This window comes from Sphaerodactylus townsendi, linkage group LG06, assembly GCF_021028975.2.
Source record: "Sphaerodactylus townsendi isolate TG3544 linkage group LG06, MPM_Stown_v2.3, whole genome shotgun sequence".
Classification (NCBI taxonomy): Eukaryota; Metazoa; Chordata; class Lepidosauria; order Squamata; family Sphaerodactylidae; genus Sphaerodactylus; species Sphaerodactylus townsendi.
The window spans coordinates 29,888,763-29,904,135 of NC_059430.1; the positions used below are offsets into that span (position 1 = coordinate 29,888,763).

General features: G+C 45.4%; 1 protein-coding gene across 2 annotated transcripts; it reads left to right on the forward strand.

Moving 5' to 3' along the window:
* Positions 1 to 236: 236 nt before the first annotated feature.
* LOC125434273 lies at positions 237 to 14,097 on the forward strand. Of its 2 annotated transcripts, none has more exons than XM_048499427.1 (12): positions 237 to 450; positions 1,274 to 1,482; positions 2,113 to 2,478; positions 3,011 to 3,096; positions 3,318 to 3,495; positions 4,904 to 5,135; positions 5,465 to 6,009; positions 6,251 to 6,371; positions 9,174 to 9,355; positions 10,518 to 10,669; positions 11,524 to 11,773; positions 12,881 to 14,097. In XM_048499427.1, the coding sequence occupies exons 2-12, from the start codon at positions 1,276 to 1,278 to the stop codon at positions 13,103 to 13,105; spliced, it is 2,544 nt and encodes an 847-aa protein (XP_048355384.1). In that variant the 5' UTR covers positions 237 to 450; positions 1,274 to 1,275; the 3' UTR covers positions 13,106 to 14,097. The 2 variants fall into 2 exon arrangements, with proteins under 2 accessions (XP_048355384.1, XP_048355383.1); XM_048499426.1 differs by lacking the exon at positions 237 to 450 and adding an exon at positions 756 to 863.
* Positions 14,098 to 15,373: the final 1,276 nt, after the last annotated feature.

The following is a 15,373-nucleotide window of genomic DNA, read 5'->3' on the forward strand; positions in this document are numbered from 1 at the left end:
ACGGGGAGAACCAAGAGGGGCCAAATGTAATTTTCTCGCTGGAGGAGATTCGTCACTTCGTTTGCATTGTGAGAATAAAAGAAAGAACACCAGCCTTCCCTCCATTATACCCCTTCGGCTGTCCAAATGTATCTATTCCCCGACATTTAGGAGTAAAATAGAACCGCCCTGGGACATACTAAAAAAAAATCTGAGGGGGAGACGCGCGAATCCCTGGATATTGTTTGAGTTTTTCTTCTACATAGTACTGAGATTGGTTCTACCTAGCAGTCTAAATGCAATAATCAGAGGGAGGTTTCTTGTTTCTTAGGAATTCGTGAAAAAAAACAGGCGGTCTTTCTCGTAGCCTCCCCCCCGACAGGTGTTGAAGATGGTTCTGTCCTCGTTGCCTGGTTGCTAGGCGACGTTCCAAGCCTGCAGTAACTCATCCCAAAAAGGGAGGGGGATCAGGTGAGTTGGAGGAGGACAAGACGGGGAAGGCGGGGGCAGGTTGCCAACTGATCATTAGAAAAGGGATGCAACCTGTAAGCCTTTAATGTTCAATCCATATGCAGGAATATGCCATTGAAGGGTTTCAGGAGGGCAATATTGAGACACATAGTATCTCATTTTTGGCAGGGGCAGCTCAGAAGTTGGCCACCTGGGTGAATAAGCAATGCAGGAACCCGCACTTGGTAATGGTTGCTGATACGCAATATGCAACTGTGTAAAGCTCTTTTCAGCCCTGCAAATGTGAAAAGCAGTGCAGTGGTTTTAAATATACTTTCTTGGGGTTTCCCATTGATGTTCATGGAGGAGAGTTGCCGGCCTTCCTGTGCTTTATGAGGAACCTATGATTTTGGTTGCACGGTGTGAATTGCAGGGTGAGTGTCGCAGATGCCTCTGAACCTGACTTTCGTTTCCAAGAACGCACAATCTTGTTCCCTGTTTCTTCCTTCACTTGGCTGTTGAAAGGGTCTGGAGCCCTAGGTTTGTCTGCTGCTTGATATTTCTTTCCTTGTTTATGTGCACGTGCCATATATTATTTCCATAGCACTTCTAAGCTTACAACATTATTTACTGCTTTTAAAAATAGTAAAATTAGAAGTACTGTATTAACTTCATTGAGAAAGTGCAAGAAATGGGGAAATCTATGATAACATGAGTTGGGGGTGGGCCGGGGATGAAAAATCTGAAAATATTATTGGGGTGGGGGGACTCTAATGAGCCAAAGTGGAAACCTTGCCTAAATATGCATTGGTGGTCAATTTTTCCCCTTTTTACTTCAATACAGAAATGGCCAGGCTTTCCCCTCAAAGTACAACTTTCCCCTTAACGGCTAATATCCATGAACAGAAGGTTATTTTTGTGATCTGTGCCTCGGAAAGAATGCCCTCCAAAACTACTATCCTAAAAGAACTTCTCATAAAAACTCTCTTCTCGCTGATCAGCAGGCCAAGAGATTGCATGTTCAGCATCATCTGCTGTGCCACTGCCAACAAGGTAACATAAAACTTAAATGTGCTGTGTAGCATTTAGGGTGCAGGATGAAGGTCTTGGAGCTCCAGGCTCAAATCTTCACTCAGCAGTGGAATTTACAGGATTAACACAGGCCAGCCGCACACTTTCAACCTAACCACCTACCTTACAAAGTTCTTGTGAGGATAAAATAAGGAAGGAAGAATGATATATGCCAATCTGAACTCCTTGAACTCAAGGCAAGATAAAAATATACTAGACAGATTGCAATATAATATTATAAAAGAACTCTTTTTTTCTCCCAGGGTATTTCCACACAATCAATCTGGCCAGTGACACAGTCTCTGAATGAAAGCAATAATCATCTGCAAGCCAGATTATTGGGGTACTCTCCAAAATGTGTAATTGTGATTAGAGTTTATAGGACATAATCCTTAAACTGGCTATTGTGGGTTTGCTGGGCTATATTGGCTGTAGTCTGGTAATTTTTGCTCCTAATGTTTTGCCTGCATCTATGACTGTCCATAGATGTGGGTGACATGTTAGATGCAAAAGCTACCAGACCACGGCTGTGCAGCTTGGAAAACCCACAACAGCCAGGTGATGGTGGCTATGGAAGCCTTTGACAATGTGATCCTTAAACTTCCTCCGCAGGTTCTAAAATGGCAAAACACTTTGGGGAAATGTTCCCTTGCTAGTGTTGCTGAAGCAGCTGCCTGGATTCGAGCCCTGGAGTGTGTGAGCGGGGCCAGTGTTGTGAGTGGTGTGGAAGCAGCTTTGGAAGACCCCAGTTGTCAGGCTGTGTATCTCTTCACCGGTGGGCTGCCCGAGTGTACTGCAGAGGAAATCTGTCTCCTCCTGAAAAAGACAGGGCGAGTCCGCCCCCTGCACACAGTATACTTGCTAGGAAATGGAGGGGAAAATAAAAACCGCTTTCAAGAAATATTGGAGAAAATAGCCAAGGAGTCTGGAGGTTCTTTTCAAAGGATCAGCTTCAGCCCTGAAGAATGTGAAGATCAGGTAACTGAAAAATAAATATTGTAGAACTGAATTTGGTTCACACTTGCAAGCACATCACTTAGTTTACCCCTCAGGCAAATTTGTGAAAAATGTTGTGTCTGGAGGAGCTTTCAGTGACATGTTGATTCTATCTATGGCAGTAGACTTACAAAGATTTGTTCATATCTGCAGACCATTGCACGATATGTTATCCCTCAAGCATGCTGTTAGTGTCAGTGTGGTATAAGGGTTAGAGAGCCTGACTAGGATCTAGGACACCCAAGTTCTAATCCCTACTCTGCCATGGAAGCGTGATGGGTGACCTTGGGTCAGTTTTGCTCTCTTTCTCTCTCTGCTTCATCCTCACAACACCCCTGTGCAGTTGGTTAGATTGAGAGAGAGATGCCAAACTGAACTCCTTAGAGCAAGGGCAGAATAGAAACGCAATAGATGGAAAGATGGATTTGCATGCGTGAACCTGCCTTAGTCCAGATGTTGGGAAAGTCTGAAAGGTCATGAGGTCCCAGATTAGATTCTGTAGTCTTCTTTCTAGATTAATCCTGGAGGCATGACGAGCATTCACCATCCTGATTGCATTGGCTGGTCCTCTCTGCCGGCAAGTCATCACACAGCCAAGTGGTAAGTTTAAAGCTGTGGATCTTTTAGACATATCAATCATCTTGCTAATCATGGAGTGGGAACTATGAAAAACCTCTGGGAAAGGGCAGGATAAAAATATAATAAATAAATAAACCTGTCGCTTTTGTGTTTCTTCTCTGTCTTTGATTCATGTTAATCTGGAGTTGTCTGGAGCAACTAGTCTTGTTTCCCTAGGATGTGTTACTACTTTGTGTCTGCAGTTCTCCTTTGGGTATATGGAGCCTGGATTCCCCCCACACCCCGCTTTTCAACTCTACAAAGGAGGACTTCATAGCCTGTCACCCAATGATTGACAGCTTGCAAAGAGGGGTTCGAGTGCTAGCCAGAAAAAAGACAGATGGGTATTTCTATCTAGGTCACATTGCCCAACATGTGAAGGTAGGTTTATTTGAGGAAAGGGGTGAGAACATCTTAGTATTTTTGACATTTTTTTTGGTATATGTCTCTGAGGGTTCTACACATTCATTGTATCTCCAGTGAGAATCCCTTGGGGAGCTCTAAATGAATGTCACATCGTCCACCTCCTGGGTGCCCTCCTTAAGAACACAAGAAGAGCCCCGCTGGATTAGTGATCCAATTAATTCAGCACCCTATTTCCCCCAGCAGCCTGTCAGATACTGCAAGGAAGCCCACAAGCAAGGCACAGAGGCCAAAGACTTTAATGATTGGGACAAACAGCATTACTTTGCTATGGAAGGTGAACATTTTTGTACAGGTTGTGGTATCTTGGCTGATGAAGATCTGGCCCTTGGCAAATAATGGTGGAGGCAGGAGAACTTTTGTTACAGGTTCAGAGACTGTTTTGGATGACCTATTTCCATAGCCCTCTCTTGACTACTTTTGAACAATTGTGTGAGGAGGGAAACTGATCTGTTTTCCCTGATCTGGTGGTAGGTGCCACCAAGCAACTCCTTTTGTTACATTCAAGCAGATAAGGTTTCTCAAATATCCACATAACTGGAAAGAAAGCTGATATAGCTGGTTTACTTCAGGAGACTTCCCAGATTACTACTGAGTTCACCAGTCTGTTGTGCCAGCCATAATGTAGTTTCAAGCACTGTCAAAACATTTGGGTAGCCACTGCATTAAACAATGCAGAGCAACTAACAAAAATGTGAAATGGTACATTTTGCATGTATTTTAGAAAACAGAACACTAATTCAGGTGTAAAACATTTTGGCCTGGTCCAGTGGGAGTCTTTCTGTGAACACGAAGGTTACTGGTAGATGTCAGGGGATTGAGATGCATTCCTACCTCATTGTGACCACTGAACACTACAAATGAATGCTGCTGAAAGATATATGTTACCACTGCCATCTGGGACATTCTGTCTTTGATATTTACTTTATGGTTTAGCTCGCTTTGTAGATAACTAGGCTTACCCCTAACTCCCTGGTTCCATGAGCATATCATAGCTCTACTTTGAATTGGCTTGTCAACTTAACTTAAGGTGAGATGAGATATTCAAGTTCACCCCAATATTCATAACACAGTAATTAATAGCTTATAGTTGTCTCTGTCTGACAAGTTCACATGTAGATGGCAATTACACTGTTGATTCATCACAGGCCTGATCTGATCTGCACACAACAGCATTAAGGTGTTGGGTGAACAGCACAGTCCCATCACAGTGATACCCTCAAAGCCCATTCAGTTCAACTGACTTTGATGGGTGTGACTCTGCTTAGGATCACCCGGCAACACTTGTTCCATCTGAGTGTTTTGTTGTATCAATTTTAAGGCAAACAACATTTTTATTGGCAAGGTCTGTGACTTCATCCCACAGGGCTCCAAAGGACATGTTCTAATCATGTTCAAGAGAGCCAGGAAATCTCCTAAAGGTAAGGCTGAGTTTCGCATGCAAGAAACGCCACTTTACGATGTCATCCATCACGAGGACGGCAGGTGGCAGCCAGTGGCTCCAGGAGACAGAGTCCTGGCTCCGTGGGAGAAGAAAGGCAACCGATACGGCCCAGGCACTGTCCTTCAGATCACAGAGACTGGATTGGCTCATTCAGGTATGCTGCTGCTGTTACTTTACAGCTATGCCCCCATCCACTGTCTAAAGGCATAAGGATACAAAACTTGCCTTTTCCATGCACCTTGGGGTACAACTGATCTAGATCTGCCCCACTTGCAACTGAAGTGCTCCATTGACTGGTGAAAGATATGCACAAGGTAACACGCTCAGAGAGGAACCTTCTTAGTTCAGACTGTCCTTAAGGTTCCATGGAACATCAGGGGCTCCTGTCATTCTAGATAAGGGGTCAGAGCAAGAGGAAGTGAATCATGCCTACGTCTAAAGGTGATTTCCCCCCCCCCCCGCCCCCGCAATTTCTCTTTGCAGCTTTTAAAAACAGTGAAGTGCTGGTCAGTTTCTGGAATGGTAAGACTAAGAAAGTGCCTATGGATATCGTTGTAAGGATCCCTCTTCCTGTGAGCGAACGCATCATCCTTGAACTCCAGATGCCGTTAGCAGCCAGGCAGATGCTGGTGGAGCAGAACCCACATTATCCGTACACTGTGCCACCTGGTTATCGAGCGTCAGGACCTTGCAGGCAGAGCCGTTTGGATTGCATTTGTTGGAGGGACGTTTCAAAGGGCCCACATGTCAGCACTACCTGCTGTTCTGCCCAGGTGCCCCCTTGGTGTTTCTGCTCCCCAGCGTGGGAACATGTTTGGCCCACAGTCACTTCGATGCAGCCAGAAGATACCTTGATTCCAGGAACAAATATGACCAAAGAAGAACTGAATAGGAAGATAGAAGAGCAGCTGTCAAGGGGGAAACTGCCAGTGTGGAAAACTAGTGAGAAGAGCGGGAAGCTGAAAGAAAAAAAGAATGTGGTGGACGTAACAGCCCATAAAGAGTCGGAGAGCGAAGTTACAACACAGGTACAATACTATGCAGACTAGACATATTTTCAGACTTCTTACAACTGCCACAGGGTATCAGGGCCTCTGGTCAATATGTTTACAGAGGTTATACTTCCATAAACGTACCAAAACCTTGTATATACTCATCTGGGCCATACAAGATCTTTCCCACACAACTCAACAGCGCAGGACCAATTACAGTGTACCCATCCCTGTTCCATCTCCATGTTCTCTTGGGGCTCTTTTCTGATTTTTGCAGACCCGGCAGAAGGAGAGTGCTTCAGAAGATCTGCCAGAGGAAGATCTGAGAGAAGGCACCAGTACCACTGTTGACATAGCTGTCAACACAGACAAGTGCGTTCCTTGGCAGGAACAGAAAGGTAGGCAGAAGTTGTGAAGAATATTTTCAGGGCTCCTGGTGACTTTCAGACAGGTATTGTTTGAAATTACATACCAGCAGCTGATAAGCAAAAACACAGGCCTGGAAATACCAGAGTAATCACAGAATTGTGAGCCATTGAGGGTCCCGTCCTCTGTGTTTGCATATTCCATCTTCGGAGCTCACACTTATTGTGTATCCGCCCTGATGAGCTGTGATGTTGAATCTGAAACGTTTTTAGAGGTAATGTTGGAGTGTCTGTTGGAACGGTTTTTAACTGAAATTTAACTGTGTTTTTATTGACCTGTACACCACCCAGAGCCTTAGGGGATGGGGCAGTAAATCAAAACAAACAAACAAACAAATAAGAATGCACAGATAGTCTAGACTTCTGTGTTCTTGTCCATGAGAGGCCAGATCCACTTCGTCAATCTGTATGGTCCATTTCTTCCCCATCCTTCCTCCAAGAAACTCAGAGCAGCGTATGTGGTTTTCTCTTCCTCGTTCTGTCGTCACAATAATCCTGACTGGCCCAAGGAGACAGCTTCATAGCAAATGAAGGGTTTGAACTTGGGCTCTCTCAGATCCTACTCCGATACTCTCGCGGCTACACCACTCTGGCACCATAGTGGTGTCACTGAGGACCATGCCATGCATCATGCCATGATACCAAATGCTCCCTTTTCTGAAACGTGATTGGACTGTATGTGAAATATTTCTTCCTCTAGGGAAAAGGGTCCTGAGTTATTTCTTATTATGCCCATACCGTAGTAATTGATAAAAATCCCACCAGAAGGAGGATAAACACAGCAATGTATGGAAAACGCTCCTTTCTTCGTGTTTAACAGAGTGCAAGGCAGTTCTAGAAAGGTCTCTTTAGAGATATTCATGGTTCCTGGGGACTGAAGCCTCTTTTTAAAGGTGCACAACCTTATCAGTGCGACAGGTAGCAAGGGGAAAGTTGCTTTGGCCTCTGCTATCAGTCAGAGGATCAAGGGCCACTGCCTGATTTCACTGAGCCCCTGCAGGAACACCATCGAGGAAGAATCAGCCTGACTCCCACTGAGTAAAAACACCTTGCAGCTTCTGTGCTGTGAAGATTCTGGTGTTGCTGTCAGGTTCTGTCCAGCTGCTATCACCTAATCCCTCTGATGAGCCTGTTGCTGCCCTGTTGGGAGTTTGGGACCTGAGGGCATGGTGGCAGTAATACACTTCCCAGGTGCTTGGCTGCTATCAGGCTCACTTTGTTCCCAGTTTCTATTCTCAGCCTCTCTACCTCCCCCACACACCCCTGCATTCCAGGACTGGGAGTTCTCAGCAGTCAGTAATAATGAAGCTCTTCAGTGTAAATCTACTAACTAACATAAACATCCAGAGATGTACGGCCTATAGGGACATGGGGTCACCCATGTCCTCGGGTGCAAGCCTTTTGGTCACAAAACAAAATGGCATGCACCTCAGCCGCATGCCAACAAGCCCTGCCCTCTGCCAGCCATCTCCTGCCGTCCCCAGGGCCTGGGCACAACAGGAGCCTGTCTGCAGGGAGTGGGGCTCGGTGGCGGGCAGTCACCTGGGCCACCCGCTGCCCCAAAGCCTGCCCCCCCCAACCTTCATGGCTGGCTCTTGCTCTTCCCAGGGCTTAGGTATGGCAGGAGCTGGCCTGCGGAGGTGGGGGTGGGTGGGCGCCCAGAGAAGGTGTTGTCCCCGGGCGCCATTTGCCCCCAGTACGCCTCTGTAAACATCCTAACATTTCTCTTTCCCAGGGGGAAGGTTGTACTGGCTATACCTCATCCTAGCTTTCCCAAGTTCCTCAGATCTGGCTATGGAGCACTATGGCTATTTGCCTTGCATAGCACTTCAACAAAGACTGCTGTTGTCTCGTTAATGTCTGGAGTATTGTTAATGTCTGTTGACAAGCAGCCTTGCAATCGTGTTGATTGCCGCTTCAAATGCAGAGTCAAGTCCATGCACGGGAGTTTTCTGCACGTTTTCTTCTGTCTCTTTTCCAACTTTTCCACAAATGCTCTGCAGTGGCTCTGCTCTAACTGTTCTGGTAAACTGTGGGTAGTTAAGTGGCCGTAGATCAATTGGCCATGCCAGCAGGGGCTAATGGGAATTGTAGTCCATGAACATCTAAAGCGCCAGAGTTGGACACCCCTGCCATAGCTCATTATCTCGCTATAACAGTTACTAGTTTAAAAAAACACTTATCAAGAAGCCTTCTGGTGCCACAGCAGAAAGAAAATGCAAGGAAAATGGTGCCTGCAGGGGCTGACAGTGGAAAATGGCATTGATGTGGGTGGGACGAATGTGACCGTTCCTTCCAGAAGGTGTGTGCTCTTCCAAAACTGCTCAGAGTAAAACAGTTTTGGGAAAGTATATTGAGAACAGGAGAAAACTGGAAAGTGGGCAATTGCAGCTCATGGAAACTCTGATCACCACCACCACCCCGAAACAGAAAGTTTGGAAGCCAAGGGGGCAAAAAACTTTTAGGAGGAAGAAACACTTGTTAGCAACTCCTCTCTTTGCCAAACAGAGCTCCTTCCTCCACCTTTAGTGGCTACTCCCCTTCCTTGTGTTGCTGTTCTTTTTTTTTTCTTTTATTCCTGAGTCTTATTTTTATTTACATGTATCCCCTGCTATCATCACCATATGCTGCATTTCAATAGATAGGAGTCACTTTGTGGGACAATTTTATCTCACTTTTGGGGGGGGAAATACCAAAGAATAAAGAAAATTTGCCATTTGGTTTTGCTTTTTACATAACGTATCATCCTGATAGTTTATTTATTTTGTATAACAGTATATCCTCAACCCAACGTGACTGAAACGTCAGCCCAGCCTTTCTACCAGAGCCCTCGTGTTGCACCCCTTCCCCAAGTCCACGCTATAATTGGTTGGGCTGACCAGTCACTAAAGGAAGACAGTTCAGCTATTGAATCAGTTTTGCCCATGAGGAGGAGCCACAGTGCACCAGCCGTACAGGTAAGGACATCTTGCCTGTAATAATTTGGCTGTGGTTATCCATGCTGTGATCACATCTGGGTTAGATTGCTGCTATGCACTCTGCATGGGCTGTCCTTGAGGACTCTTCAGAAACTTCCGATGGCATAAAATGCAGCAGCAAGGTTGCTAACTGGTGCAAATTTATGAGAACTGGAATTGAAGTCTATAAAATTATGCATGAGGTAGAAAATGTTGACAGAGAGAAATTTTTCTCTCTTTCTCACAATACTAGAACCAGGGAGCATTCATTGAAAATGCTGGGGGGAAGAATTAAGACTAATAAAAGGAAACACTTCTTCACGCAATGTGTGATTGGTGTTTGGAATATGCTGCCACAGGAGGTGGTGATGGCCACTAACCTGGATAGCTTTAAAAAGGGCTTGGACAGATTTATGGAGGAGAAGTCGATCTATGGCTACCAATCTGGATCCTCCTTGATCTCAGATTGCAAATGCCTTAGCAAACCAGGTGCTCAGGAGCAGCAGCAGGCCATTGCTTTCACATCCTGCACGTGAGCTCCCAAAGGCACCTGGTGGGCTACTGCGAGTAGCAGAGTGCTGGACTAGATGGACTCTGGTCTGATCCAGCAGGCTAGTTCTTATGTTCTTATGAACATCTCTTGCTAGTATTATAAAAGCTATATGGGTTGCTAGTTCACTTCTGGGCACAATTTCAGACACTGTTTTTCTTTTAAACCCCTAAAAAGTCTGGGACTGAGTATTTGAAGGACTGCCTCCTTCCCCGGAGCCCCCGCTTTGTTTGTCCCTGCCCTCTGAAGCAGTGTGGGTAGCCACCAAAGACGGGACTTTTGGGTTTTCGTACCTTGACTATGAAATGTCTTTGCCAAAAGTTTTCTCTTTGTGCATGTCTACAAGGTTACAGTGCCAAGTATTTTTTTTAACCAGGCCTTTTATCGCTTGCCATTTATGTCTTTTAATTGTCCTGTGTCTGATGGTCTAAAGTGAATGGTGGAATCTGCTTTGGAAAACAAATGAACAGAGAATCCCCACCTCCCAATGCTTGACTAGTCTCCTTATTGAAAACGAGGGCCAATTTTTTTGGTGAACACAGTATTCCTTTGATGTAAAAGCCAGTAGGTGGTGAATGATCTTTGCAGAAAGCAGTCCCTTTGCCCCCTCAGAGATTAACAGTGAAAACAGCATCTCCAGATAGTGCAAGAGAAGCAGTGAGGATAGAGTTCAGACGTCAGAAGCGGGAGCAGAGACAGCTCAAGGAGGAGCAGGAGCGGCAGGAGGAACGCATCCGAAAAGATCTGCTGCGTGATAAGAAAAGGTAATGGAGCCCGTGGTGCTAGTCAAGGACCCATGAGCTCTAGGTTCAAATTCCGACTCAGACATGATTTTGGGTCATGCATGCTCATCTCCACCTATCTCACAGGGCTGTTCCCAGCTGTCTTAATCTGTGGGCTGGTCCATGTGGACAAAGACACTCTGGTGAGGTTGCCAGGTCCCCTCTGGCAAGGGATGTGGGGCAGGTAGGGTTGCTAGATCCAAGTCCTGGAGATTTGGGAGCAAAGCTTGGAAAGAACAGGGACCTCAGTGGGGTATAACACCAACAGAGGCCACCCTCCATTTTCTTCAGGGGAAGTGATCTGGAGATAAGCTGTAATTCAGGTGATCCCCGGGTCTCACCTGGATGCTGGCATCCCTACACTTTGGCCACTCAGGGTTTTAAGGGCCTAGCACTTTGAACTGGGTCTAGAAGCAAACTGGAAGCCAGTGCAGTCAATATAAAATTAAAATACAAAAGCTTTTCCTACATGCTTACAATCTAATCATCCCAGATTGCTGTTTATAACTTCTACCCACAAATTCCAACAAAATTGCTCCATTAACTGCTTTCTTGGATCGTGTATGGCCAGATCCATGGAGAGTTTGGTGTACCTAAGAGTTAGAATTGCAGATTTCCAACATCACAGAAGCAAATCTTTATATTCCATTTCCAGGTTCCACACTGCAATCCACCCAAGGTTAAAGGCAGACAGAAGGCAGTGTGTTACTATTTTGTTCAGCTCACTGAAAATGCCCAGAGTAGTTCTTGACTGTTTTCCATTGTCTATAACAGACTGAATGTGTCTAAAGGGCTTTTCTTTGTACTGCATTTCCTCTGGTGCTTTTTGGAAACAGGCACAGATCACTCCAGCAAAGCTTGCAAGGCTCACAAAAGCAGCAGGAGAACAGCGAAAGAGCCTGGCAGCACTTCAGGCAGCTGCAGGTCGCCACAGCAGAGAGAAGGAGGCAAGAGTCCTGCTTGCGGGAGGAGGAGGAGAACAAAGAGAGTCAAAGGCTGGAGTTCCTAAAGGCGCAGCGCAAGCACAGAGACCAGCAACTGGCAGAACACAATCAAAGAGTTGCTGACCAGGAGAGCAAAAGGCTGGTGAGGCCTATTCTCATTGACTTTCCCTCTTCCAGTTTCTCAGAAAGGTCTTTTCATATGAAAAACATGCTCAAAGCATAAGTGGGACAGTTTTTCCAGCCTAGCAAGAAAATCCACGTTCAAACTTGCTTTTTTGGCACAGTATGTTCTGAGTTTTTTGGCACAGTATGTTCTGAGTTTGTCTGTGGAGGGAGAAGTGGTTTCCAGAGTTTAAGGTTAAGAACTACAGTGCATTTGAGCTCTTCGATACCAAAAAGGCTTGTAGGTGAAATTTCAAAACGTGTAATCTGTAGAGCAGAACTTTTGAACAAAATTCTTCATCGATTGCCCAGATCCCTCAGGTATAAGTATTAAATTCGGCATCCTGTAAATATTATGTAAACTTTGCATAATTTACCTAATTTGCATAGTTTTTTTGTGCTGCTGCTGGTTGTGGGGATACCCAGCAAAGTATGCCAAGAATGTAGAATCTGACCTGTTAACCACTGGAATTTCCACTGGTGAGCTTCTTTCCCCAGCCACTGTGCATACACAATTCAAACTTTATGGACTAGCAACTTCCTTTTAAAAAAAAAACCACCCTGCAGTTATTGGGTAATGCTCAAAACTCCCAATATTGATTTGTGCTAATGCTGGCTTTATATTTTAGAAGAAGAAGAAGAGTTTGGATTTATATCCCCCCCCCTTCTCTTCTGCAGGAGACTCAAAGAGGCTTACAATCTCCTTGCCCTTCCCCCCTCACAACAAACACCCTGTGAGGTAGGTGGGGCTGAGAGAGCTCTGAGAAGCTGTGACTAGCCCAAGGTCACCCAGCTGGCGTGTGTGGGAGTGCACAGGCTAATCTGAATTCCCCAGATAAGCCTCCACAGCTCAGGCGGCAGAGCTGGGAATCAAACCCAGTTCCTCCAGATTAGATACACGAGCTCTTAACCTCCTACGCCACTGCAAACATTGTGAAGGATCACAAAATATTCATCCAGTCGCCCTTGCAATTAAAGACCGTTTGGTGTTTCAGATCCCCATTTACTGCATTTCTGCTGTGTATCATCAGAACCAAGAGCTACACACATGCAATATTTTAAATGTCTTTAGCATCCTTTTTCATAGGAGCTGCTCAAGAACAGAATGCAATCCGTGAAAAAGAATTTGGAAGCCGCAGGGCAGGAAGAGGGCGCCAAGGAGAAGGAGACGGTGACTGCCAAATTGCGAGACCTCCAAAAGCGAGAGTTGATGTCCCAGCGGGTAGAAAAGAAGAGACAGGAAACTCAGGATCTCCAACGGTATGTCAGGGAGCAGAGCCTCCTGATGCTGCGGGCCTCTCTGCTATCATAAAGTCTTCCATTTCAGCAAATGAACCTTTGGAAGATGGATCTGGAAATATTCATATGTAACATTCAGCCTCCTGCTGGGGATGGGGAAACAGTCCACTGAGGCTGTGGGTGATCATAGAATCATAAAGTTGGAAGAGACCTCAAGAGCCATCGAGTCCAACCCCCTGCAAAGCAGGAACACACAATCAAAGCACTCCTGACAGATGGTCATCAAGGACAAAATCTGGTAACCTGGTAGGAGGGGGGCAGGAGCACAAAATATTTTCCATGACACTGAAGTAGCTCTCATTAAAGAAAAAGATTGTTGACCCCTGCTCTAACCCAATAGTTCCTCCTGCAACTTACACCATCTCTCCAAGGTTTCTGGCAGACATGGTGCTCCCCAACAGCCTTTCCCTGGAACTTCAGTACATGACCAGAGGAAGCTGCCTCGTACTGACTATTGGTCCACCAGGTTTGGTATTGTCTCCTTAGACTGGCAGCACATCTCTGGGATCTCAGATGGTGGTGTTGCACATCACCTCCTACCTACTCCTTCAATCTGGAGTTTCTGATGCTCGAACCTAGGACTTCTGGATGCAAAGCAGGTGCTTTTCCATTGAGCTGTGCCCCCCACAGGCTTACCATGAGCCAGCTCACTGATCCATCCAGCCCCATTGTCTACTCTGACTAGCAATGCTTCTCAGGGCAAAGATTTCCCCATTCTGCTACAGAGAGCCTTTCAACGAGATTCCAGGGATTGATCCTGTGCCTTCCCTGAGCAAAGCATGTGCTCTTCTGTTCATATACCTTCATTTTGCAGTGAACATAGCGTAAGAAGAGCCCTAATGGATCAGACTAGTGGTTCATCTAGTTCGGCATCCTGTCTTACACAATGGCCAGCTAGTTCTTCTGGCGATCTAACAAGAAGAGGAGGAGTTTGGATTTATACCCCGCTTTCTCTCCTGAAAGGAGTGGCTTACAAGCTCCTTTCCCTTCCTCTCCCCACAACAGACCCCTTGTGAGGTAGGTGGGGCTGAGAGAGTTCTGAAGAACTGTGACTAGCCCAAAGTCACCCAGCAGGAATGTAGTTGTGCAGAAGCATATCTGGTTCACCAGATAAGCCTCCGCTACTTAGGTGGAGGAGTGGGGAATCCACCTGCTCTTGACCACTACACCACGCAGGCTCTCAACAGGGTATAAAAGCTGCAGCCTTCCCCTGATTCCATCTCCTGGTGCCAGTAATCAGAGATTTACTGCCTCTGATTGTGGAGATTCCCTTTAGCCATCAGGGCTAGTAGCCACAGATAAGATGTGTCCTCTAACCTCAACTAGGCATCTGGTCAGTTCCGCCTCTGTTAAGTCTATGTAGCCAAAGGGGTAGGTGGATGCTCTCAGGGCAATAATGCGTACCCTGCAGTAAGTAGACTCCTGCTGAATTAGGACTAGACTCATGATAGCAAGAAAAAGAAGTTACTCCCATTATTCTAGACAACTCTCCATTGGTCGATGTCTGTTCCTTTCTGAGCTTTGTTGCAACAACAAATAAAAGCTTAGAATGCATTTGATTCACTGCTGTGTTCTGTTGTTACAATGTCACAATTCTTTGTGTTATGTCAGCCTTGCAAGGATGATAATTTGGTAGTGCAAGCCAGTCTACCTCTGCAAGGGTTCAGGATGCAGATGCTACACTTAGGAAGGAAACCCTAAGCAGGTTTACTCATGAGTACATCCCATCAAGCCTATAATAGACGGCTGCAGTTAGAAGTACACCCATCAACAGCTTATCATAAAAAACAACAACACATACTTCTGTTCTTTGCCCTATTGTTGGGTAGAAGCAGGTGCTTGATAGTTGAGGCCAAAAAATGGACACGCTGTTTGGTTGACTTTTTTATAATGCACTTTGCCAGTTGATCCAAGGATTACATCCAAACAAGAAATATCTTTTTGACAATGGGAAGCCTTATGGACAAAGGGTATAAAATGTACAGCCAGTACAAAAACTGGTACAAGGTGGTACCACTGGGTACATCATTCCAAATGATATCAAGAAGGTGGATAAGAACTACAAAGGGAATTGTTGGAAACGTGAAGAACGGGATGGTTCTTTTTACCATATGTGGTGAATGTGCAAAACAGTTAAAAAAAATTGGAAAGAAATTCACGTAGAAATTCAGAAAATTTAAAAAATTCAAATTTGTTATGGAGCCACAATTACATTACTAGGCGTATGGCCAAAAATATTCCAAATGTCTCCAAAGAACTGTTTTGATATTTGATAATGGCA

Coding starts and splice junctions, on each gene's coding strand:
- LOC125434273 (XM_048499426.1), top strand. CDS start 833: ATGATTTTGGTTGCACGGTGTGAATTGCAGG. Junction 864..1,273: donor TGCACGGTGTGAATTGCAGG/GTGAGTGTCGCA, acceptor ACTTCAATACAG/AAATGGCCAGGCTTTCCCCT. Junction 1,483..2,112: donor GCTGTGCCACTGCCAACAAG/GTAACATAAAAC, acceptor CTTCCTCCGCAG/GTTCTAAAATGGCAAAACAC.